The sequence below is a fragment of the Monodelphis domestica genome, chromosome 5 (assembly GCF_027887165.1).
Source record: "Monodelphis domestica isolate mMonDom1 chromosome 5, mMonDom1.pri, whole genome shotgun sequence".
Classification (NCBI taxonomy): Eukaryota; Metazoa; Chordata; class Mammalia; order Didelphimorphia; family Didelphidae; genus Monodelphis; species Monodelphis domestica.
This window is the reverse complement of record NC_077231.1, coordinates 232,800,830-232,825,748: the sequence shown is the minus strand read 5'-3', so window position 1 is coordinate 232,825,748 and position 24,919 is coordinate 232,800,830. Positions and strand designations below refer to the sequence as shown.

The following is a 24,919-nucleotide window of genomic DNA, read 5'->3' as shown; positions in this document are numbered from 1 at the left end:
AGGATTAGCAAAGATTTATATACAAATAGAGACAGGTACTGTACCTGCATTTAATTAGTATAAGGAACTCATGGATAAGTTCTTTACAAAAGAGCCATTATCATTATTTTCTTTTTATAGATGAAGAAAATAAGGCTCAGAGTTTAAAATGCTCAAGACCATGCACTAGGTAGTAGGTAGAAAAGACCAGAGTTGTGACTTGGACATGGGTCTTCTAAAGTCAAATCAACTGTATCATATTATGTCAAGCATGAGGAGGAAAAAATAGGAGAAATGAGGAATAGGAAGAGGAGAAAGAAGAAAAGAGGAAAGGAGAAGAAATGGGAGAAAAGAAGTAGTAAGAAGGGGAACATGAAGAGAAGGAAAAGAAAGGAATAAAAGGAGCATAAGGTGGGGGAAGAGAAAGAAGAGAAATTAACTGGGTATATCACACCCCTGGGAAGATGATTAGCACTAGAATCAGCATATCCTGAAGGCAAGGTTCCACTATTACTTGGAAATGCTTTGATGAACAATTTCAATTCCTCCTTTAAATTTTTGCTTAAATTTCATTCAAAAATTGTCTGATCTACTGAAGAGATTCCAGGCTTCTGAGAAAGTGGCTTCTGGAAAACCTGTGTCTGAAGTTCCTGCACTACATTCTTAAGGAGTCAGATGTAAGTGCCTCACTCCACTCTATACTTCTAGTAAGGAGTGAAGAGAAAGAAACTCTCTGAGAAGTGAAGTTGAAAGGGTAAACTAAGATTTTCTTTGTGATTAACTTGAATAGCCTAAGGTTGAAAAGGAGACACAAGCACCTGGAGATTAGCAGTTCCTGGGGTGCTTTTATGCTGAGTAAGTCCAAAGGTTGAAGATGATCCACTAGGAATGATTTTTGATTTCAAATAATGATTCAAGTGAGGTAAAATGAGAACAGTTCAGAAGAGTGGGAAGGATACCTAAAGTATTTCAGTATATTTTTCCTTTTAAAAGTTGTACCAAAAAGGATTATCTGTTTATTGAAAAACATTACTTAAAAGCAATCTTTTAATATAAAAATCTTTTAAAAATATTTTCTTAAAGAAGGAAAATTGTACTCATTCTTCTATCAAACACAAATGTAGCTTAAGGCTTATGCCTCAGACACTACTCATAGATACATTAGAGGTCTTTTTTGATTCATCCCAAACTACCCAGCATGACTCAGTGTAATAAACATTAGCTCTGCAGTCAGAAAATCTGAGTGGGAAATACTAACCCTGCCGTGTTAACTAGATAGGTGATCTTCTAAGTCCCCGAGTCTCTCAAAGCCTTATTTTTTTCTCCTGTAAAATGAGGAAATCAAAGATCCCCACAGTACAAAGTGGGCTTGAGGAAAGCAAATGATGCTTTCTCCCTCAGGACTAGAGATATGATCTGACATAAAGGAATCCAACATCAAACAAATCTAAAACTATGACATACTTCTATGTTTTTAAGTATTCCTTACTGCAGGTCCATTTTGCTATTTAGAAAAAAGTATAATAATGTCATGTGGTTCCTATCCTATCATTGCTATTTACTACATATGGGACACTGGAAAAACAGGTGAAAAGATGTGTCTACAGGCTCTTTGGAAATTCTGATCAGTAACCAAAGTAGCAAAGTAGGTTGGGTTTATCTTTACATCACAGAGAATAGGATATCAACTGTAACTGAACCTTCTTTCTCCTCCTCCCCTCCTAATACTTATATTTGATATTATGGAATACCATGAGAAATCTTTCATTTTGTCAAGAAGTACCTGTTATTTCTTTTAATGTGAAACTTGATTTTTGTGAATCAAGTTACTAATATTTGTTGAATAAAGCATCAAAAAGACCTTTCTTATAAGAGGATATCAGTTGATTACCATGTGATCTATTAGAGGGGAAAGGACAGGGAATTTGGACCGAGATAGACTGGATTTGAATCTTGCTAACTTTGTAGCTTAGGGTCAACCATTTCTCATTTCTAAAGTGCAGTTTCCTCTTCAAAAAAAAAAAAGGAAAAATAACACTCACTCTTTGAACCAGTTGAAGATCAGATGTGAAAGAATGCTAACATTGTTTTGTACTGCAATACTCTTCACAAATGTCAGCTACCATTGCTATATATATTGAAATAATGCCTTTAGAATATGACTGTATTATCTTTTGATTTTCTCTATCATTGATAACTTTGAAAGACTAGATCTTGGAATCTTCTCTCATAAGTTATGAATGTTATGTTAGTATGTTATCTCAAAATGATGGGAAGAGAATGCTTTTATACTTTTTTTTGAATTATAAGATGCAATATAATACCTGCCATCTACAATAAATGTTATTATTCCCAGAATAGCTAGATAAATCTCAAGACACAATTACATTTGTGCTTGACATGACCTTGGAAGATGTAAATCTACATGAAAAATAACATCATAATTTTTCCTTAGTCAAGCATATTTGAGCTATGTTTAAAATATGCCCTTTAAAAAATACCATTGATATCTCAGCCTTACAAGTATAGACAATCTACTTCTAATGGTTTTGATCATTCTAAAAGTTCAATGAGGTATTTTAATCATACCTTTTCTAGATTTATTCATCTACCTTTCAAGAATACATTATGCCTAACAATATGTGTGAATTCCCAGTTAAATGTCATTTTTATGTTAATTTCCTCAGACTAGAACTTCAGGAACATCATATCCAAAGTTGGGTATCTATAGGCATATCTGCTTTCATTAATGCATGCTTATGGGACCATTATTTAATGGTTCTTGATACAGTTTTTTTATCTCCTCATAAAATTTCACATGCAACATTTCTGGGAAGCTGTGTAACTTTAAGTATTTTGTGACAAGGGATTGCCAACAAACCTCTTCCCACACATTCAATAGTAAAAACCCAAACTGCAGTTTTGAGGGTTCTAATATGATAACATAGGGACAATATCTCAGTAGGATTTTATTTCTTTGTATAGGGAATAAGAAATTTAGTCTCTCATTTACAACCTCCTGTTTTATACTCATGCCTATATCTTAAAATCAGGTTTCCATTTTTAAAATGACTGTGCTCTAAAGGTAAGAGTAGAAAGAAAACCCAATTAGGGCTTCCTGACTCCAGGTCCAGTTCTCTATCCACTATGTCTATGTTGGTGAACCTATGGCACACATGCCATGGGGTGGTGCTACCTTCTGCCTTTCCATATTTGTTTTAGGAGATTTCTCATGTGTCTAACCTCTCTGTTCAGTAGCACAATGGGAGCCCTTCCTTTATCCCCTGTCTGGGGTAAAGTAGGGGGAAAGACGGGGCTCACATGCAGTGTGAGAGTTGCAGTTTGGGCACTTAGTCTCTAAGGTCTCTAAAAGGTTTGCTATCACTACACTATGCCATCTAGTTTCCTCTGAGTGCCTCTGAAGGATATTAGTGGTATAATGTCTTGGTCTTACCTGATTAAAAAAAATACAAGTTCAAACAAGGAAGTTTGAGGCAAATCATTGTCTTCTTCCACTTAAATCTTTTATGTAGGTGATGTCTGGTTATGAAAAATGTTCAAAATTTTCTCAATCAATAGAAACTTGAGTATAAATATTAGGAGTTATATCAACAAGGAGAAAATGACTATAAGGAAGAATTATCACAAAAGGGCAACAGATTGAGGATATTTGAAGAGGTATTAACACTAACTATTTTAATTGCCAACAATAATTGTAGTTTAGAAACTTAGCTGCTAAAGGGCTCCTTGTTCTCTTGTGCAGCTGCAACAAACCACCCCTCCCTCAAAGATAGGATTCATTTTTGTCACTTCCCCAGAGTTACCATACCTCAAAGATATAGCTAAGTCCTACTTTCTAGGTTGGAATCCATATGTTGCAAGAATGTTTACAGTTTAGAATGCTTTGTTCTTAGAGCAGAGTATTCAACAACTGATGTGTTAAGGAAAATTTTCACTGATTATTTTCCAGGTCTTTTTCCATTTTGTGTATATCCACAAAAGTCTATTCCAAAGGACAAAAAAAAGGAAGAAACTTACCCAAAAGGAATTTTGCTCAGGAAATAATATCCAGTATATGAATGCTGATAAATCTGTAAGACACAAAGAAAATGCCATAAAACAAACTCTGTAACAATATATACCTCATTTCTTTATCACTGACAATTCTCTTTAGAACACAAGGAGTTAATCCATAAACCAGGAAGCAAAGCTTTTTATTTACTGAGGAAGTTAATTTACATAACATGTTTGTTTTCTTTTCATCCTTTCCACTCAGTACCCAGGGCAGTGTCATCCCCATGACTACCAGGTTTGTGATTAAATTAAGGGAACATATTCCCAGCTGTGGCTAAAAATAGCACTCGGTATTAATGAGGACACCTTGGTCATTTGGAGGCAGTCAGACATGGTTATAGCTAGACACAACAGGACAATAATAGATACTCACTGTTGGAGTCCTCTGCAAATGGTAGCAAAGGACAGAATCAGAAATGCCATTCCCTGAACCTAGTGAGTTGCAAAATTCCATTTTGAGGCCAACATAAGTTTAGCTGGGTAAATTAATTATCCCCCATATAACTTTATGAGCCTCTTTTCTTTTTTAACTTTCCGAAGGATGTCATACAGATGGAAAATATAACAAAAAGCCATTTGGGAACTGCCTTTATCATGCTTTTCTTGATGTCAAAAATATCTTTCTGTACCTGCTGTGTCTTTTAATGTTGATATGAAAACTTTCAAGTGTTTAAACTAAAATCATTTAAAACAAGTCTCTCATGCATCATTCCATTTGTCCTTCATTGGCTACCTAAGCAGATGTGAGCATGTGTTATGTTTGAATGGACAACTGATATTCCAGTTTATTCATTCATTCAATCAATTTTAAGCTTCCTTTTTCCTCTACTTACTGGTTAGAGTACCAAATGTCAAAGAATTAATGGAATTTGGCATTGCACTGAAGCGAAAGGAAAATGAACTGTTTCCTTGATTTAGAAAGGCACTCTGGTATCCCGGAAAGCATATTGAGGATTTAGAGCAAGAACACATTAGTTCAATTCTAGCCTCTGCTACTTACTATATGTGTGACCCTGAGTTAGCTCTGGGTTCCCATTTCTTCATATATAAAATAAGGGAGTGGAACTCACTGACCTTTAATGACCATTCCGACTCTAAATCTATCATTCTTGTTGCACCCATTTCACCTTCTCTTTACTTCTATCTTGCTAGCTACATTTAATAAGGGGGACAAAGAGAAGAAAAATGAGATAGAAAAGGCACTAAGAAAAAAATTAGTAGGATAGGACTGGGACATATGAGTATGACTAGGAACTTTAAAAGAGAGTCAAGATTTTCCTTTATAAGCCACAGGTACTTTTAGAAATGCATAATGACCAAGCACAACTATCTCAATATCTTGATACATAATTTTATAAAGTCAAAATCCTCCATGTTGTCATGCAAGATGACCTCATTCAACAGTTTACATACTTCTACATTTCAATTAACCTGTGAACCTATCAATGTGGATACTCCTTCCAATGGCACAAATCCTAATCTATTCATCCCTTCTTACTCTATTGTGGCTTCTGTTGATTTCTTTCCATAAAGTCTCTTTCCTTATTGGTAGTATTCAGCAACCTTCTCAGAATAGCCATGAATCTCTCCAATGACTTCTAAATTACTCACATTTTACTTTTTCAGACACTATCATATTCCATGACTACTAGATTCAGAGTATTTACATATGAATACCAATTGGATGCCAATTTAGTTATAGCTATGTCGACATGTTCTCACTGACAAGAATCCTTCTGAAGAAAAAGTGATGTTCAGAAAGAATAAATTGGAAGTCCTGCTGGGTCAAAGGAGGAACATCCCAATGTCAAATCTAACAAGTGAACTAGAAGTAACTTGTATTACAAAGCAGTGTATAAAGGAATGCCAACAGTCTTCAAACTAATATTTACTACTTCCTGAAGTAGTGAATTTTCCCAGCTCTGCAACCATTGTTAGGTACATGGGGTTTCTTCTTTCTGGATTTGGTATTTCAATGTATTCTGGTTTGATCTTACACAATGTGTTATAGTGGAAAGAGTGCTGGATTTGTGATTGAATGATCTGAGAAATCCAAGTTCTGCGACTTATAAGCAAGTTGACTTTGGACAAGTCACTTTATATGTTTGGACCTGTTTTCTCATTTATAAAACATTGGAGTAAGATTAATTACATCTATGGTCTATTATAACTGTTAATCTAGAATTCCATGGTTTTCATTAGCTTTTTTTCTGACTTAGCTTTGGATCCACACACTTTTCCTCTAGGACTCTGTCATTGTACCCCTTTGGGTTGCTCCTAATTTTGTGCCCATTCCTAGAATGTTTCTCAGAAACCCAAAACCCAATTGGCTATAACAATAGCATGCTAACAAATTACCAATTATGCCTGCTATTGTACTTATAGATGAGGAAATTGTGAACCAATGAAGTTAAATGATGTAAAAAGAAGGAAGGGAGACTTTTCCTTCTTTTTAAGTAGAAAGGAAGTTGAATGGTTTGTCTCATTGGAAAGATGTAAACTCCAGTGAAACAGTTGAGGGGAAATGAGATAAGGGGAATATGGATGCTGAGGTATTAGCTGAAAGGTGAAGGGAAAGAATGGCAAGATCTCTCCCTCCCTGGGGTTAGCTGACTCCAGAGCTTGAGGCATCTTTAGGGAGACAGAAAGAAACTTTCTATCTCTCTTCCCAAAGGATATCTTTACAAACTATACCAGTTGAATTCTAATGTGAGTAATACTGCAGGGAAAGATGTTTATATCCCATTCAGCTGTTTCAGAGCAAAGGGTTTGTAGTCCAAGCCATCTTCTATGGATGATGGTGGCAAACCAGGTCCAGTTTGCCACAGATGGGATAGGATTTCCCCTTTTTATTCTGTCCCTTATCACTCAACCCCTTTCTGTTAATGAAGATGGGCCAAACTGAGATCTGACTTAAACTAGGATTTATTTTGGAAAGGGGAAAGAAGGTATTGATAGGAAAAGGGAAAAGAATGCCCTGACAAGCTAAATCCCCAAACAGCCAGATCTAGAGGTTTGAGTCAGAGTTCCAAAGGACTCTGCCTCCCTTTCAGTTATCAGTCTTCTTTATTTCTATGCTAATATCTCTTATCTCTGTTAGTCCAAGTCAAATTCAAAGAAGGCTAAAGGGAGACCCAGAAAGGCATAGTTAGGCTGGCTCTGATGAGAGTCCAAATCAAACTTGTTCTGAGTCAAGGGTTCTTGTTGGCAGATGAATGAAAAGTAGTAGCAGATTCCTTGACGGAAACAGGTTCACAGATATCCAGGAAAGCTTAGTTCTTCTTCCTCTTGTGACTTCAGATCACTCTAAGGCACCCAGGAAAAGTCCTCTCTATTTCCCTTCCAGAGTTGGAAGTCCTCGGGTTGGCCAGAACTATCCTCAGCTCACAGTTCTCTACCCACAATCCTTTGCTGTTTCTCAGTTGCCATCAAGCTGTTTGTCCATCAAACATGCAGGATTCTATACAGGTTCCCATGCCATTCTTACAATGACTTATACAAGATAATATGTTTAATGCAATATGTTTAACAGAGTCAATATTCAAAACTTAATCTAGTTTGGCATTACTAATCAATAAAACAATGCCATTTTTATACCACAAAAATGTATTCTTGGAGTTTATAGTTTATACGACACTATGCTAGATCTAAGCCACAAAAGAGGTATTAAATATAGTATCTTCCCTTGATGAAAAATAGCATGGTGGAGTGGACAAAGAGATAGCCTCAAATACAGAAAGGCCTGGATTCACATTCTTTCTCTATCATATCATTCCTGTGTGACCTTGGGCAAGTAAAATCATTTCTTGATTTCTAGGCAACTCTTGAAGATTATAAATTCTATAAATTGTAAAGATGATTCATATTCCATATTTGTATAGAGGGTTTTCTAGACTTGGAGTTCTCTAAAACAAATGAATCACAAGACTAATGCCCATACCTATCCTTACTATGTTCACTTCATCTGGAGAGAAAAAGAGAAATCATGGCAGAGTAAAATATTATAATTATTGGAATTCTTAATCTGACAGAAGAGCTCTAGATTTCAGTGGAGTTTGCAAATGTTAGAGGAGACCTTTGGTGACAAAAGAGTAATTCCTGGGTAAGTACCCCAAAACAAAAAAGTAAAAACAGAAGGAAACACCAAAGTTACAAGTGCATTGATTAGGCAGTTTAACCCATGGGAGGAAAGAAAGTCTTTGTTTAGTTATAAATGCCTATTCTCTACAACAGACCTTTGATGTAAAATTGAGATACTATAAAAATGACAGGAGAAAGAAGCCAAAAAAAAAGGAAAAATGTGGAGGGAAGAAGAAAACAATGGAAATATAGGTAAAATGGCCTGATTAGAAGGATCAGGGGGAGGATATTGATCAGCACCAATGTAACAGTGGAGGAAAGACAATCAGTAACAAAAACAGAGTATGTTTTCACATTAGTGCAAATAGCCACTTGTACCTATTTTATTCCTTCTAGGACTAGGGCATATCTTCTCTCTCCCTCCTCTTCTCTATCTCTCCACCTTTCTCCCCTCTCTCTGTAGAAAGGAATAAACAATTTTTATAAAAACTCAATAGCCCTTGAAGGCATCAATATTTCTGTCCCTAATCTATAAGTTTGGCTATCAATATAGTTTAGCAGTCTAGTCAATATTTGCAAAGGGAATAGGTTAAGCACAGAATAGTGGAAAGCATACTGGATTTGGGGTCAGAAGACCTCTTTGACAACTGTGCTAGCTTGAGCAAACCATTTGGCCATTCTGAGCCTCTGTTACTCACCTACAAAATTAAGAGAGTAATTCATTATATGATAAGGATCTGTAGAGTATAGAGAGCTTTATAAATCACAAAACACTGCAAAATCTCTTGTACATAAAAGTTGATTGAGGTTGATATGTAACAGGTTTTTGTTACTTTTAAAATTAATGAATATTTAAGTTTTATCATTTTAATTTCCAATATGGCAAATATTGACAGAATCCACATAACAAATCTCTTTTGAGTTCTCAATAATTTTCAAGAGTTTGTTGAGGGATCCTAAAAACATACAGTTTGAGAATCTCTGGATAACTAAATTTCTATGATTACAGTCTTGATCTTTGAAGACTTATCTATGCTAATATATGGACCAGAGTATCTGCTTCTTCAGAAAAATGAACCAGAGTATATATTCCTTCAGAACAATTTTTTCCTTACCACTTTGGGAGGAGTTATCACTGCACTAAGATGGGGTTTCAAAAAAGTGTAGATGGTGCTATTTTCAAAGCTGCTGAGATCTCTTGAAAAGAATTGTAAATAAAGTAAAAGTCTGAGGAGCTGCCATGAACACATGACAAGAGCATATGGCTCTAGATTTTTCTTTTATTATTACTAGAGTGATAAAGCAGCTATGATTCCCTAGGAGAAGCAGAAAGGACCATGGCTCCTATGTACTAAATAGATGGCCACATGTAGTGATCCCATCAAGGACTGCTGTTGTATGACTCAAAAATGGCTCTGTGAATTGATAGAACAGCTTGGGAGGTAATGAAAGAAAGCCAGATGAGGTAAACTATGCTCCCTGCTCCCCCAAACCACTTTTTCTACAAGTATGATGACTAACGCTGCAAAAAATCTGCCCAGTACACTCTCAAATTTTATATTCATCTCAGGTTCGTTCAAGGGGTTGAATAAAATGGACTATATAGTAGGAAGGTAATCTGACTGCTGATTCCCAAGCTCTAGATTTTTAAGCTAGGATTGTGTGATCTCTATAATAATGGCAAATTTATTTGATGCCAGGCAGCTAGAAAAAACAAGAGCCTTCTGAAGTCTAGTCTTCCTTTTCTTCTGCTGCTAGCTAGAAGCATCAAAATTCAAACTATTAGGCAAATATCAATTATTCTGTGGGGGTAACCTGGTTTCCTAACCTGTGGGATAACACATTCTTTATCTAGTACCAATGCCTACAGTGGGCACACTTTTCACATAACATACCTAAAAGTTACTTTCTTATTCTGATTTCCAACACATTTCTTCTCTTCTCCCATTGCTGTCCAGCTGTTTCAGTCATGTCCAATTATTTGTCATCCTGTTTGGAGATTTTATTGGCAAAGATGCTGGAGTAGTTTGCCATTTCATTCTCCATTTCATTTTATAGATGAGGAAATTGAGGCAAGTAAGATTAAGTGACTGGCTCAGAGTCACATACCCAGCAATTCTTTGAAGCCAAATTTGATCTCAATGAGTCTTCATGATAGAGGATCAGGCACACTATTTACTGTGCATTTTCCCTTCTCCCATTAGTAATCCTGAAGTTAAATGGCCTCACAATTATTTATTTGTAATAACATTTTACTTTGCAAACTGGTCCTTTTTAAAGGAAAAATTTGTCAAAATGGTCTTTGCCAAAATTAAGTTTGTCGTTAATGGAATTGTGGGCAGCTAGATGGTGCAGTAGACTGAAGGTCAGGGCAAGACTCATCTTCCTGAGTTCATATTTACCTTAATTAGCTGTGTGATCCTGATCACATCTATTTCCTCAAATAAGCTGGAGAAGGAAATGGCAAACCACTCTAATATCTTTGCTAAGAAAATCCCAAATGTGGTCACAGAGTTCAATATGATTAAAACCACTGAATAACAACTACAACACGAAGATAGGGCAAGGAGCAGAGGCTAGGAAATGCACATACAAATGATTCAGATTTAGGTGGATATCTGTTAGCCTGAATTTAGAGTGGAGCTAGGAGTCCAAAGTCTGGTGAGCAAGTCAGTCAGTATGTACACAGGAACCAGATAAAGGCAATACACCAGAAACCTAGAGAAGAAAAAACGAACATAGAAAACACAAATATCTTAAGTCAAAGTAGAAAGTCAGGGGAAAAGAGATATCCATAATGGAAAGGTAGGACCAAAGCAGGCAGTAGAACAGATCCAGGCTGCTGACATGAAGACTTTAATAATTAAGGCAAAGCTAATACTAGCCAGGGAATTTTTCATCCAATGGCCAGGGCTCAAACACAGCTCAAGATATTAGCTGTGTGAGTCTGAGCAAGTCTCTTAACCTGCCTTAGCCTTAATTTCTTGAACTCTAAGCTGGGGATAATAATAACATCAATCTCCTAGTGTAAAGTATTTATTATGTAATTAAATTATTATAATATGGCAGACACAAATATAAGCAGGCAAGAGAGTTTAGGCAAATCTGTTTGGTTAAATTCAACCCACTTTTACTCATTTCTTATCACAAATTTTAAAATAGAGTAGTCATTTTCTCTCAAGGTTCTTATAATTTGCACTTCTTCAACTTTTCTGCTTGTTAGTAAGAATAAAGACCAGAATGGGAGTACTCTTCATTGTTTGCTCAGTTTTTATTTTTTTTTAAATAATTTTTAAAAACACTTACCTTCCATCTTGGAATTAATACTGTGTACTGGTTCCAGGGCAGAGGAGTGGTAAAGGCTAGGCAATGGGTATTAAGAGACTTGCCCAGGGTCACACAGCTAGGAAGTGTCTGAGCACAGATTAGAACCCAGGACCTCTAATTTCTGGGACTGACTCTCAATCCACTGAGTCACCCAGCTGCCCCCTGCTCAGTTTTTAAAAGGACATAACTGTCATTAAGGAAAGCCAACAAATTGTTAGCCACTCTACTTTGAGAGTCAGAGAATAGACACAAACAGAATGGAGCAGCTGTCTAGATAATTGGAGTCCCTTGTCTCTACTAGTTATTCATGCTTTCTGTTTCTACCTCTGCTGATATTATCATAATACTCTCCACCATTATGGTTATTAGATGAGTATATCTTTTCCCTACTTTTTGCTTGTTTTCTTCCTATCTAAGTGAGTTACATTCTTCAAGAATCATATTGCAGTCAGAGGTCTCATTTTTCAAGTCACAGTACTGTGTATAAGGAAAAATTCTCTTGGCAGTGGCATCTCTAGTTTACTTTGCTTGTTATCCATACTTTTCAAATTTGTGCATAAATGTCTAAAGTCACATGGATTTTGTCTCTTGTGAAGTTCAGAGTATCTCTAATGTTAGTCTTTTTTATTTAATATAGTTAATCTCCTACTCACACAATTAGTCTTTTTTCTCAAGTCCTCTCCCCTTTTGGTTTAAAACCCTTTTGGTTAGGTTTCCAAGGACTCAAATACCTTTTACTGGCCCTTGTAAGATATATTTCCATCCCTGGTCAAGTGCCCATTATTCTTTTTTATTTTAATTTAAAATTAATTAATTAATTAATTTAGAATATTTTCCCATTGTTACAGGATTCATGTTCTTTCTCTCTCCTCCTCCCACACCCCTCCCATAGCCCATGCACAATTGATTGCATTTTACATGTGTCATTGATCAAGATCTATTTACATATTATTAACATCTGAATTAGGGTTATCATTTAGTGTCTTCATCCCCATTCATATCCCCATCAACCCATGTGATCAAGCAGTTGTTTTTCTTCTGTGTTTCTATTCCCACAGTTCTTTCTCTAGATGTGGATAGCATTCTTTCTCTTAAGTCCCTCAGAATTGTCCTGGATCACTGCATTTCAGCCAGTAGAGAAGACCATTACATTCAATTGTGCCACAGTGTACCTTTCTCTGTGTATAATGTTCTCCTGGTTCTGTTCCTTTCACTCTGCATCACCTCCTGGGGGTCATTTCAATTCACATCAAATTTCTCCAGTTCACTATTTCTTTGAGCACAATAGTATTCCATCATCAATATATACCACAATTTGTTCAACCATTCCCCAATTGAATGGTAGTACCTCATTTTCCAGTTTTTTTGCCACCACAAAGAGCATGGCTATAAATAATTTTGTACAAGTCTTTTCTCCTATGATTTCTTTGGGGGTATAAACCCAGCAATGGTATGGCTGTATAAAAGGACAGACAGACAGGCATGGTTCCAAATTGCCATCCAGAATGGTAGGATCAATTCATAACTCCCAATTTTGCCACATCCCCTACAACATTTATTACTTTCCTTTGCTGTCATGTTAGCTAATCTGCTAGGTCTGAGGTAGTAACTCAGAGTTATTTTGATTTGCTATTCTCTAATTATAAGATGTTTTGAACACTTTTTCATGCGCTTATTGATAGTTTTTATTTCTTTGTCTGAAAAATTGCCTATTCATGTCCTTTGCCCATTTAGCAATTGGGGAATGGCTTGCTTTTTTTTTGTACAATTGATTTACTTCCTTATAAATTTTAGTAATTAGACCTTTGTCAGAGGTTTTTGTTATAAAGATTTCCCCTTAATTCATTGCTTCCCTTCTAATTTTGGTTGCATTGGTTTTGTCTGTACAAAATATATTTAATTTAATGTAATCAAAATTATTTATTTTACATTTTGTAATATTTTCCAACTCTTGCTTGGTCTTAAAATCTTTCCTTTCCCATAAATCTGACAAGTATACTGTTCTGTGTTCACCTAATTTACTTGTAGCTTCCTTCTTTATATTCAAGTCATTCACCCATTCTGAATTTATCTTGGTGTAGGTGTGAGATGTTGATCTAAACCTAATCTCTCCCTTACTGTTTTCCAATTTTCCCCAGCAGTTTTTTTCAAATAGTGAATTATTGTCCCAAAAGCTGGGCTCTTTGGGTTTATCATACTCTGTCTGGCTGACATCATTTACCTCAAGTTTATTCCACAGATGCTCCCTTCTAAACAAGTACCATATTTTTTTGATGATCATTGCTTTATATTACAATTTAAGATCTAGTACTGCTAGGCCCCACTCTTTCACATTTTTTTATTATTTCCCTTGATATTCTTTATCTTTTGTTCTTCCAAATAAACTTTGTTATAGTTTTTTTCTAATTCAGTAAAGAAGTTTCATGGTAACTTGATAGGTATTGCACTAAATAAGTAAATTATTTTGGGTAGGATTGTAATTTTTATTATGTTAGCTCGTCCTACCCTTTAGTAATTAATGTTTTTTTTCAATTATTCAGATCTAGTTTTAATTATTTGGAAAGTGTTTTGTAGTTGTATTCATATAGTTCCTGTGTTTGTCTTGGCAGATAGATTCCCAAGTATTTTATATTGTGTAGGGTGATTTTAAATGGAATTTCTCTTTCTAACTCTTGCTGTTGGGATATTTTGGAAGTATATAGAAATGCTAATGATTTATGTGGATTTATTTTGTATCCTTCAACTTTGCTAAAGTTGTTGATTATTTCTACTAGATTTTTGGTTGATTCTCAAGGATTCTTTAAGTAGACCATCATATCATCTGCATAGAGTGATAGCTTGGTCTTCTCATTGCCTATTTTAATAACTTCAATCTCTTTTTCTTCTATAATTGCTACTGCTAGTGTTTCTAGTACAATGTTAAATAATAGCAGTGATAACGGGCATCCTTATTTCACTCCTGATCTCATTGGGAAGGCTTCTAGTTTATCCCCATTACAGATGATACTTGCTGATGGTTTTAAATATTTACTATTTATTATTTTTAGGAAAGGCCCTGCTATTTCTACACTTTCTGCAGTTTTCAATAGGAATGAGTATTGTATTTTGTCAAAGGTTTTTTTTGCATCTATTGAGATAATCATGTGATTTTTGTTGGTTTGTTTGTTGATATGGTCAATTATGTGGATGGTTTTCCTAGTATTGAACCATCTTTGCATTCCTGGTATAAATTATACCTGATCGTAGTGAATAACCCTTGTGATCACTTGCTGGAGTCTTTTTGCTAGTATTCTATTTAAGATTTTTGCATGTATGTTCATTAAGGAGATTGGTCTGTAGTTTTCTTTCTCTGTTTTTGATCTGACTGGCTTTGGAATCAGTACCATATTTGTGTCATGAAAGGAATTTGGTAGAATTTCTACTTTTCTTATTATGTCAAATAGTTTGTATAATATTGGGATTAGTTGTTCTTTATCTATTTGATAGGATTCACTTGTGAATGCATTTGGTTCTTGGGATTTTTTCTTAGGAAGTTCTTTCATGGCTTGTTCAATTTCCTTTTCTGATATAGGATTATTAAGTATTCTATTTCTTCTTCTGTTAATCTACATAATTTATATTTTTGTAAATATTCATCCAGATCACCTAGATTGCCCCATTTATGGCCATATAATTGGGCAAAAAGGTTCTTAATAATTGATTTAATTTAAGGCAAGGTCTCCTTCATCTTTGATACTGTTAATTTGATTTCCTTCTTTCCTTTATTTATTAGATTAACTCATACTTTATTTTATTTCTTTTTTCAAAGTACTAGCTTTTAGTCTTATTTATTAATTCAAGAGTTCTTTTACTTTCAGTTTTATTGATTTCTCCTTTAACTTTTAGGATTTCAAGTTTAGTTTTTATCTGGGGATTTTTAACTTCTCTTTCTAGTTTTTTTTAATTTGCATGCCCACTTGATTTACTTCTTCCCTCTTTGATTTGTTGATATATGCACTCAGGGATATAAAATTCCCAGTGAGTACTGCTTTGGCTGCTTACCATAGGTTTCAATAGGATGTCTCATCATTGGTATTCTCTTCAATGAAATTATTAATTGTTTCTATGATTTGCTCTTTAACCAATTTTGGAGAATCATATTATTTAATTTCCAATAAATTTTTGATTTACCTCTCCATGTACCCTTACTAATTATTTTTATTGCATTATGATCTGAAAAGGTTGCATTTATTACTTCTGCTTTTTGGCATGTTTGACATATTTTTATGCCCTAGTACATAATCAATCTTTGTGAATGTACCTTGTACTTCTGAAAAGAAGATGTATTCCTTTTTTGTCCCTATTTATTTTTCTCCATATATCTATTAACTCCAATTTTTCTAAAATTTTATTTATATCTCTTACCTCTTTCTTATTTATTTTTTGTTTGATTTATCTAGATCTGATAGAGGAAGGTTCGGGTCTCCCACTAGTATAATTTTATTATCTATTTCCTCCTTAAGCTCCAATAGTTTCTCCTTTAAAAATGTGGGTGCTATACCATTTGGTGCATACATAGTGAGTATTGATATTTCCTCATTTTCTATACTGCCTTTTATCAGGATGTAATTACCTTCCCTATCTCTTTTAATCAGATCTCTTATAAGTTTGGTTTTGTCAGATATCAAGACAACCTAGAGATTGCCCCACAGAGGTCTGTGGAGGGTAGGCAAGTCTTTGTATTAAGTTCTGGAGAGGTTTTTGCTCTGAGGTCAATTTTTCAAGGCTCTGTAGTGTCTGCTGTGTCACCCCTCTCTCCTCAATCTCTGTACCCTATCTCTACATTTCCTCAGCCTCCTGGGGTCCCAAGTCTCTCTGCTCTTAGGGGTAAATGTGTGATGTCCTCAGCCACACACCCCAAAAAAACCCCCTAGAGGTTTCCCTGACTCTGGTAGGTGGGGTGGGGGAGGGGTAATGAGCTCATCCTTTGGTTGATGTATTTTCATCCCTTTTTGGTGTGGAAATGCCCAAACTTTGCCTACATTCAGTCCTGCACCCTACAGTGGAGCCCCTTTGTTCATCTGCTTTTGGTTTTGTCCTCTTGAGGCACTTTGTATCAATCTGTGTACAGGAGAGGAAGAGCCTTGCTCCTAATTCTGTGGTCTTCTTAACCTGGAAGTCCAAGATCCTATTATTCTTAATTTGAATACGTAGTCCAGAAGTTCAAGTCCTATTTCTCAAGCTTACCTTTTTAATCAGCCATTGGTATCCTCAAACTGCTCCTATATTCTCTCTTTGCTGTTATTTGGCATATGGATATATCCTCTATTCCACTATGCTCTTCAAATTCTTGTCCAAGACTTCATCTCCCTTAGAAATGCTTTCCAGATTGCTCATTTCAGCATCATTTATGCTCACATATATCATCCAAAGTGAGTAGGAATCAGTTTAGAAAAGTCTTGGTGGATTCTCCCTCAAGTGCTAGAAACATGTCCTAGATCTCTCTATTGTTAATATTAAATTGAAAAAATAGTTGTTGTGGTAAGTAACCCTTTAGTAGCACTGGGCTTTTCTTCCTTTGAGTTTTCCTGGTTGAACTTTTTCCTTGATGGCATCAATAGATCACATTATCCTGCCTTGGAAAACAGGCACCTGCTTCTTAATGGGATTAGCTCTCTCTCTCATTGGGAAGAATGTTATATCTATTATTAATTTTAAACATACATTTGTCCTTATTCTCCTTTCATTTCTATGCCAGCTAGAAGCACCTTGGGATGTGACAGGAACAATTTGTAATGTGAATTAATATGATCACAATGGGTTTAGACAACTCCTTATGTGAACATTTATCTCAACCCAGGATCATAATCTCTTATTTGATATTCTTAGAGAAGTCTCAAAGGTTTTCTTTTCCTTCACTTTTGTTACTATTATATTAATTCCCACATTGCATTTTATTAGGATTTTTGTGTATAGCTTGGGAAATCTTTTTTTAAAAGCAATATTTCAAAGTTGGAATGTGTCTTAGAAGCCATTTTAATCCCATATGTAGGTCTATGGAGAGAAAATGGCTTACTCAAAGTCACGTAGCTACTCAGGGCCAAGAAACCAGACTTAAAGTCTTCTGATTTTGTTTTCATGTTAGCCTCCCATTTCTTTACAGATATTTCATGTACAGTGTTCTAAAAGCACAAAACCTACATAATGCTGGTTTTTCTTGTTTTTGTTTTACAGGTATTTTTCCACTTTGCTGTCAAAATAATTCTTCAATTAAGGCAGATATAAGTGTCATCTGGAAAACTATAATCTCAATACAAATGACCATCAAATCTGTATTTTCAGCCTTTATTATTTCCCTAATTTCCTGGCCCATCTTTCCAACTACTTTGTTACACAGTTGAACTTGGATATCCCATTGGCATCTCATGTTGGTACAGTAGAAAGAACACTGGATTAAGAATAAGAGCATCTTGGTTCAAATAACATCCTTGCCACTTTCTACCTGTGCATCTAAACTAGTCCCTTATTTATTCATTGGAAAACAGACTCAAAAAGGACAACTGGATTGTGCAAAGTTGAACAGGTAGAAAGTAGCAAGGTTGGTATTTGAACCAAGATGCTCTGTAATATTATTTCCAAAACTCTAAGAATTCATCTCTCCCTGAGAACTACTCTTCTTGATGTTACTTTCTCTGTTCATATTGCCACAATTTCAGTAACTCAAGTTCAAAACTTGTCATTTTTACACTTTCCTTGTTCTGTCATCTCATTTCACAGTCCTTTAGTTTTAACGATCTGTTGATTCTGACTTGAATGTCTCTCCTCTATCATCACTTTCCCAATCCTAATACCCCATGACATATTAACTCCTTCACACTTTAATTACTGCCAACTATCTTAACAATCTTCTGACATGTCTCTTCTCTAATCCCTCTTATATGTTGTTGTCAAATAAATCTTCCTGATATAAGTGATGGGCTGATATCACTTCATTGCTCCAAAATCTTACATGATTCCCCATTGCCCAAGTAAGAAAACCCAAATTCCAAAGATTGGCATCAAAGGTCCTTAACAATATAGCATCATAATAACTTCATGACTATATCTCAAATGATTTCCTTTTATGTGCCCTATAGTCTACAAAAAATTGAGTATGTGGTACATACATCATGAATTACTAATGTTTCCTTGAGGATGTCATACCTTTTTCTTCTCCTACACTATTACTCACCTTGTCTTATATGCTTGGAAAATCTTTCCTTCAGTCACTTTCAGTTGAAAACTACTCATAGAAATAGGGTTTTAAGCTTTACAAAGCACTTTACATATATTATTTAATTTGATCTTCAAAACAAATTCCATGAAGTAGGTAGTATTCTTTGCACTAACAGTTGTCTAATTCTCAGGTTGCTAGTCAGTTGCTTTGCCAACTAAAATATCCATGTTTTAAAAAGTGAAAATCTACAGTAATTATCTTACATAATTTTGTAGATTATTTTACATGAAATTTATCATATCTAGAAGAGATTTGATTCACCAAGACCCTCAAGCTCCCTGAACCTCAGTTTTCTCAAAATAAAGGCAGCTCTACTAGGTAAGCTCTATGGTCCCCTTTAGCTTTGTTTTAAAATTTCTTTTTTAAAAACCTTTACCCTTCATTTTAGAATCAATGCTTTGTTTTGTTTCCAAGTTAGAGGAATGATAAGGGCTAGGTAAAGGAGGTTAAGTGATTTGCCCAGGGCCACATAGCTGGAAAGTATCTGAGACCAGATTTGAACCAAGGTCTATCCATCTGTAAGTCTGGTTCTCAATCTATAGTCACCTAACTGATCTCTTTCCCCTTTAACTTTAAATCTTATCATCCTATATATTAGTTGCATATCATCTAGGCTTGCATGATTCAATTGCAAATATTTTCCTTGGGTTGTGATAATTCTAGAATTTCTTAAAATAAAATGGAAAATGATTGAATGTTGACTTTTACAACTGCCTTTAAGAAATACTCAGCATATAACTTTGGATTCAGACACATGTAAAAATATGTAAAAACTATAAGTAAGGAGAAAGGGAAAATATAATTATGGTATCAGATCAGAACCCTGGAAGGAAAATGGCAAGAAAAAAAGAGCAATTTTCCAATTCTGTGTCTGTGCTGTCAGATAAACAATTTGCCTGTATTATGGGAAATGCAATCAAATCTCTAAGAATATTGAATTGAATCACTAATTAGGAAGAATAAAACTAAAAATATAGGCCAGCGGGAGTGGGTGGCTCAGATGAGCTAAGTTTGCCAAGTATGGCAAATAAGTGATTTAGTTTATAAAAGTCCTAACCCAATTGGTAGACCTAAAAAAAATCAAAACCCAATAATGATTGTATGTGCTACTTTAAAAATAATAGAGAAGCCAAAAGAAGTCTAACCTTCTTATTCTTTGCTCTAAAAGAAAGTCTGATGGAAAATTCAGGATCAGGTATTATCCCTTTGTACATCCTCAACAGAGAAACCAAACAACCAGCAGATACAAAGGAAGTACCTTTTTGAAGAGCACCAAGTTCAAATGCTTTGACTTATGCAGTAGGTCCTGAGCAAATGTCATTTCTTCTTATTTAAAAAGAAATTTCAGCTCTGTGAACATATTTCCAGGTAGAGAAGTGAAAAAAAAAAGATCTCTTATAGTCATTGCTTTAGAAAGGCTGTTGTGTTGGTAGCTCGTTCCTAAAAATGGGCCCTATATACAACATTTCAGATGCTGTGAGCCAGCAGAAAACTTTAGAGGATACAGGCATTACATTTGTATTTTTTTTTCAATATGTGTGTTTTCATGGAATTTGAGTGTATGATGAAGCACTGTTATTTTATTTTGGCTCATCTAAAAATGGAAAATGAATAATGTAAAACCTGTTACTTAGGGCCCAGCTAACCTGAATCTTCCCCTGGCTGAAAAACAATTTCAGCAGTCAACCTGAAGAAGTCAAGCTTCTATTAAGGAGTCGATGAAAATTAAACAAAAAATCCTTTTTTTAGGACTTGTCTTGGGGTAAGTAGGCATTCAATTCATCCTTCTATAATTTCTTTCTAGGTCTACATTGGCTGTTCCATTCCATGAGAATTTTCATTATAGATTTAGAGTTGCTATCTCATTTAACTCTTCAGTTTTGCATATGAGGAAGCTGAGGGTCATGGAGGCTAAAGACTTTCATGCATAGTCACACAGGTAGAAAATGGGAGAACTGGAATTTAAATCCAGCTTCTCTAACTCCAAAGTGTTTTCCATTTGAAACCTGCCCACAATGGAACACAACTTACTTTGGAGGGATGTTGTGGAAGACATCGAGTATTATACTGGACTGAAGACTGGACTAAATGACTTCCTAAGTTATCTCTTGATTCTAAGATTATATGTTTCCTAAACTATCTACATGGGAATCTGTTTTTCATATTTCTTATTCGAGTTATGTGTCAAGAATGATGATCCTAAGGGCATACAACATTCTGAAGTATTAAAGATTTGATTCTGTCTGGCATACACTACAAAGGCAGAAAATGAAACATATTTTAGAGGGATTCTTGGTAACAGAAACTGAAAACAATTTGTATTAGAAAATTCCAACAGTTCATTTGCTAAACATTCAAAACCTCATCTCTTTGTGGGTGTTTTCAAATCTACAAAATTAGCACTTTGTGATCTCAAAAGCTTTTGCCTTTTCCAACAGTCTATGCATATTATGAACCCTTCAGTTAATCAAGATTGTAATGTACAAAGCCAATCAACTAGCTCCTGAAACCAGGATTTTGTCCTGGTACCCATTTCATGGAAAGAGAGCATTTTCCAACTAAACATAAGGCTGAAAGCAGTCTATTTTTAAAATGAGAAAAAAAATTTAAAACAACTACTGGGAAAACCAGAAAAGATAGCCTTATAGCTTGAGTATTAAGAAATATTAGGAACACTATAGGTATTTTATACTTCTCAACTGGGTACTTTCTGTGAAGGGAAGGAAGGAACATCATTAGCTCTTTCTTAGAGCTTTCTTAGAACTCTTCCTTCCCTACACCTCTAAGGCTCTAGATAAAGGTGAATCAATCTCTCAGTATGAGATTGACTACTTATAGCAGTGGTTTCCAAATTTTTTTGATCATTCACATATATCAGTAAAATATTTTTGAATTTGCAACCTCAACATGTGCAGATTTATTTGTGCAATATATGACCAGAAGGAGGTCACATACAAACTGGGGAACTAGAGAGAAAGGGTGAGAGAACTGAAGAAATGGAAAGAGGGAAGAGATTGATCCTCCCCTCTCTTCCCCTTGGGGAAAATAGCACAATTTGTCTCCCTGAGGGACAGAATATGTCTTCTCAGAGATTGGGATTGGGAGGTGGAGGTTAAGGACTGGAGAAGATCTTAGAGAAATGACCTACTACCTCTTTTCTTATCTTGCATGTTGCTGAGAGACAGGGTAAACTTCCTGCCTCTGGATCTTCCCAATATTCTAGCTGCCACCTTTCCCTTTGAGACCTAGTTCACTCCTTAGCCTTGGTACTGAACTATTCTTCCTTTTGGGGAATGGTATAATTCCCCCCAAATCTTCAGTCTCCTTCTTTGATATCAGAAAGCAGGCAGACATGATCCAAAGGGTAACACTTTATTCTTGAGGACACACAGGGAAGGGAGGATGAGGGTGTTTGTTTGAGGAAAATGGGAGATAGGAATCCCTGAAGATTAGCAACTGATATCCCCCCAAATCCTGAGGGGTTCAGGCTATCTGCCTGACCCTCTTTTGGTCAGTTGTTGGGTTTGTCCCTCCTCCTAAGCTAATCTGGCTATGAATTGAAGTTCAGGACAATTTGGGGAAAGAGAAATCTTCTCAGTAAATGGTTTTCTACAAATTCCCAATCTACTTTTGTCTTCAGTTGGAACCAGGGATATTTAAGGGTTCACTAGAAGGTAGTAAATGTCCAGAGGGATCATCCATCTCATGGGTCCTCCTCTCAGACCCTCCACTCCAGGAGAGTGCTGATCAGAAGTGAAGTGACAGTTTTGAATCCTCTCAGCTCCTCTGTACCTTCCTAGAATCTTGAGTCTTCCTTGCCTTTCTCCCACTTGGGCTGTTCTTTTGCCTTGATGGATCTGATTTTTCCTCCTTTCCTCCTTTGTTTTTGCAACTTCTCTCTTACATTTGTGAAGTATACAAATATTACTTAACCAGTAATTATACAAAAAACATGCACAAAATGGAAACCACTAAAAGATTAAAGATGAAAAAATACTTAATCCTAAAATCAATAGTGAGCCACTGAAATTTCCTGAGTAAGGTAATGACATCATTAGTTAGGCAGTTTAGAAAAACTACTTTGGCAGGTGCATAGAAGGAAGATGAATCAAAGAAGGGAGAGACTTGAGGCAACAGGGTCAGTTAGAATACTATTTTCAGTAGTCCAGGTCACAAGGGAAGAGGTACTAAATTAGGGTTGTGGCTGTGGCTATGTGAATGGAAATAATGGGACAGAAATCAGAGAAGCAGAAATAGAAACATTACTGCTTGGCAAATAATTGGATGAATAATATAAGGGGGAGGTAGGAATCCAAGATTACAACTGATGTGGTTGACAAAAGATGGAGATAATCTTAATAGCAAAAGAGAGGTTTAGATGAAGGATAGGCTTTTTGGGAAAGATAATATGATGAGATCTACAGTAAATACTATAAGGTATTGATGCCTGTTCATCTTGTGTGATCCCAAATTAAAAGCAAAGGAGAAGGGTTCTTACTCATTGATTAATGCCCCCAAACAAAGAGCCCATCATCCAAGCAATTCCCTTGCTGCTAAAATGAGGTGAATCTTGTGGCAGGGTTGAAGGATGGGAGGAGATAGGTATGGTTAGGCAGGGGATTTTCCCCAATGATATTTATATGGTGGTTGTTGTGGATTTCCAGAAGTTAGTATTTAAATTTATTGTATTACCCTGAGGGGATTATTGCCCATGTGAGAAGGGAGGAGGCTGGGAGAAAAAAGATAAGAGTAGGAGAGAGTGTTTGAGTTTAAAGGTAAATATGGATGTATTGGACACAAATCTCATGATTGACCATTATGGGAGTAGTGGGATATAACCCACCTTCCCACCTTGATTGATCACACACTTGTTGGGGTCATGTCATTGACCTGTAGAGGGACTGACTCTTTCTTTGGAGACACCTAGCTTAGACCATCAAACTGCTGTCCAACAAGCAGCCCATGTGCTTTAAAAAATAATAAAGGTGAAGGAAAAACAGAACGTTCTTCTGGGTACATTTTGCTTAGATAGCTAGAAATTCTCAACTATTCTAAACAATTTAAAATGTCTAATAATAACAACAATATCCACAACAACAGTTTTATTAGCTAGTGACCTTCTTTTGACTAGAGATTGATTCAAGCACAGAATAAATGGACATCCTACAGGAGAGCCTTCAAAATGAATTCATACAGTGGGCTGAAGGTTAAACTAGATAATATTCAAGATCCCTTTTAACTTTTGGATTCTATGCTTTTATCCAGAAAGAGAAAGTGATTAAGAGATCATAGTCAAATTACTTCTGCTCAAACATTTTAATTAATTTTCACTAATTTTCATAATGCTTACAAAACAAAGTCTAGGGCTCAAGGCTATGCATATTCTAGAACCACCCCACATTTCTCAACAATGTATCTCAACACCTATCTTATTTCAACTTCTCTGCACATATTCTAAACTTCAGTCAAACTGGTCTTCTTGTAATCCCTCTCTGAGCCTTTGCTCTTTCTTTTTGCTGAACCTAAAATGTTCTTGTATGGTAGAATGGTACAGAGCAAAGAACACCATATTTCCATTAAAAGACATAGTTTTAAATCTCAGTTTTGCTCCTTTCTAGTGATGTGATTGCGGGCAAGTCACTCACCACTGAGACCCTCCGTTTCCTCAAGTGGAAAATGAGAGGATTGAACTAGATAGTCTTGATGACCCTGTCAAGTTCTTAAATCTGTAATCCTATAGTCTCTTTGACGACTTAATTTCTTCAAAGCCAGTTTCATAGTCATCTCCTCCATTAAATCTTCCCTTATTCAGGTTCTCTTCCTTTAGTAACAATTTTTCTCCTTAGACTTCATATAATACTTTGTTTTTAAATACTCAGATAACCTGTAATGGTTTATAATGAATGATAGAAGTACATGGGGCAAATTCCTTTATTAGATTTTTAAGCTCTGTGAGGGGAGGTATCATACGTTACCTAAACTTTGTTTTCCCCAGTACCTGGTATAGTACTTGGGACAAAGGAAGAGATTCATAAATCATTAGTTGTATCAGAACAAAGAGAATGGGAAGACGCAAATGAATTCAGAACAATATTTCTCCAAAGCTAAATAAAAAGGTCCAATATATAGTTAGGGAAATGAGATAATGTATCATTAGAAGGAATAATTCCAGAAGAAATGAGAAAGGTCAATTAGAAAGTGACT

General features: G+C 35.5%; 1 protein-coding gene across 5 annotated transcripts in view; it reads right to left on the bottom strand.

The window, feature by feature from the left end:
• Positions 1-24,919, bottom strand: part of DPP6 (dipeptidyl peptidase like 6) — a 1,262,248-nt gene that overhangs the window by 321,678 nt on the left and 915,651 nt on the right. For all 5 annotated transcript variants that reach the window (XM_007504650.3, XM_056800888.1, XM_001364425.4 and 2 more), the window contains exon 6: positions 4,018-4,070. In XM_007504650.3, coding sequence (XP_007504712.1) covers positions 4,018-4,070 — 53 coding nt within the window. The remainder of the gene's footprint in view (positions 1-4,017; positions 4,071-24,919) is intronic.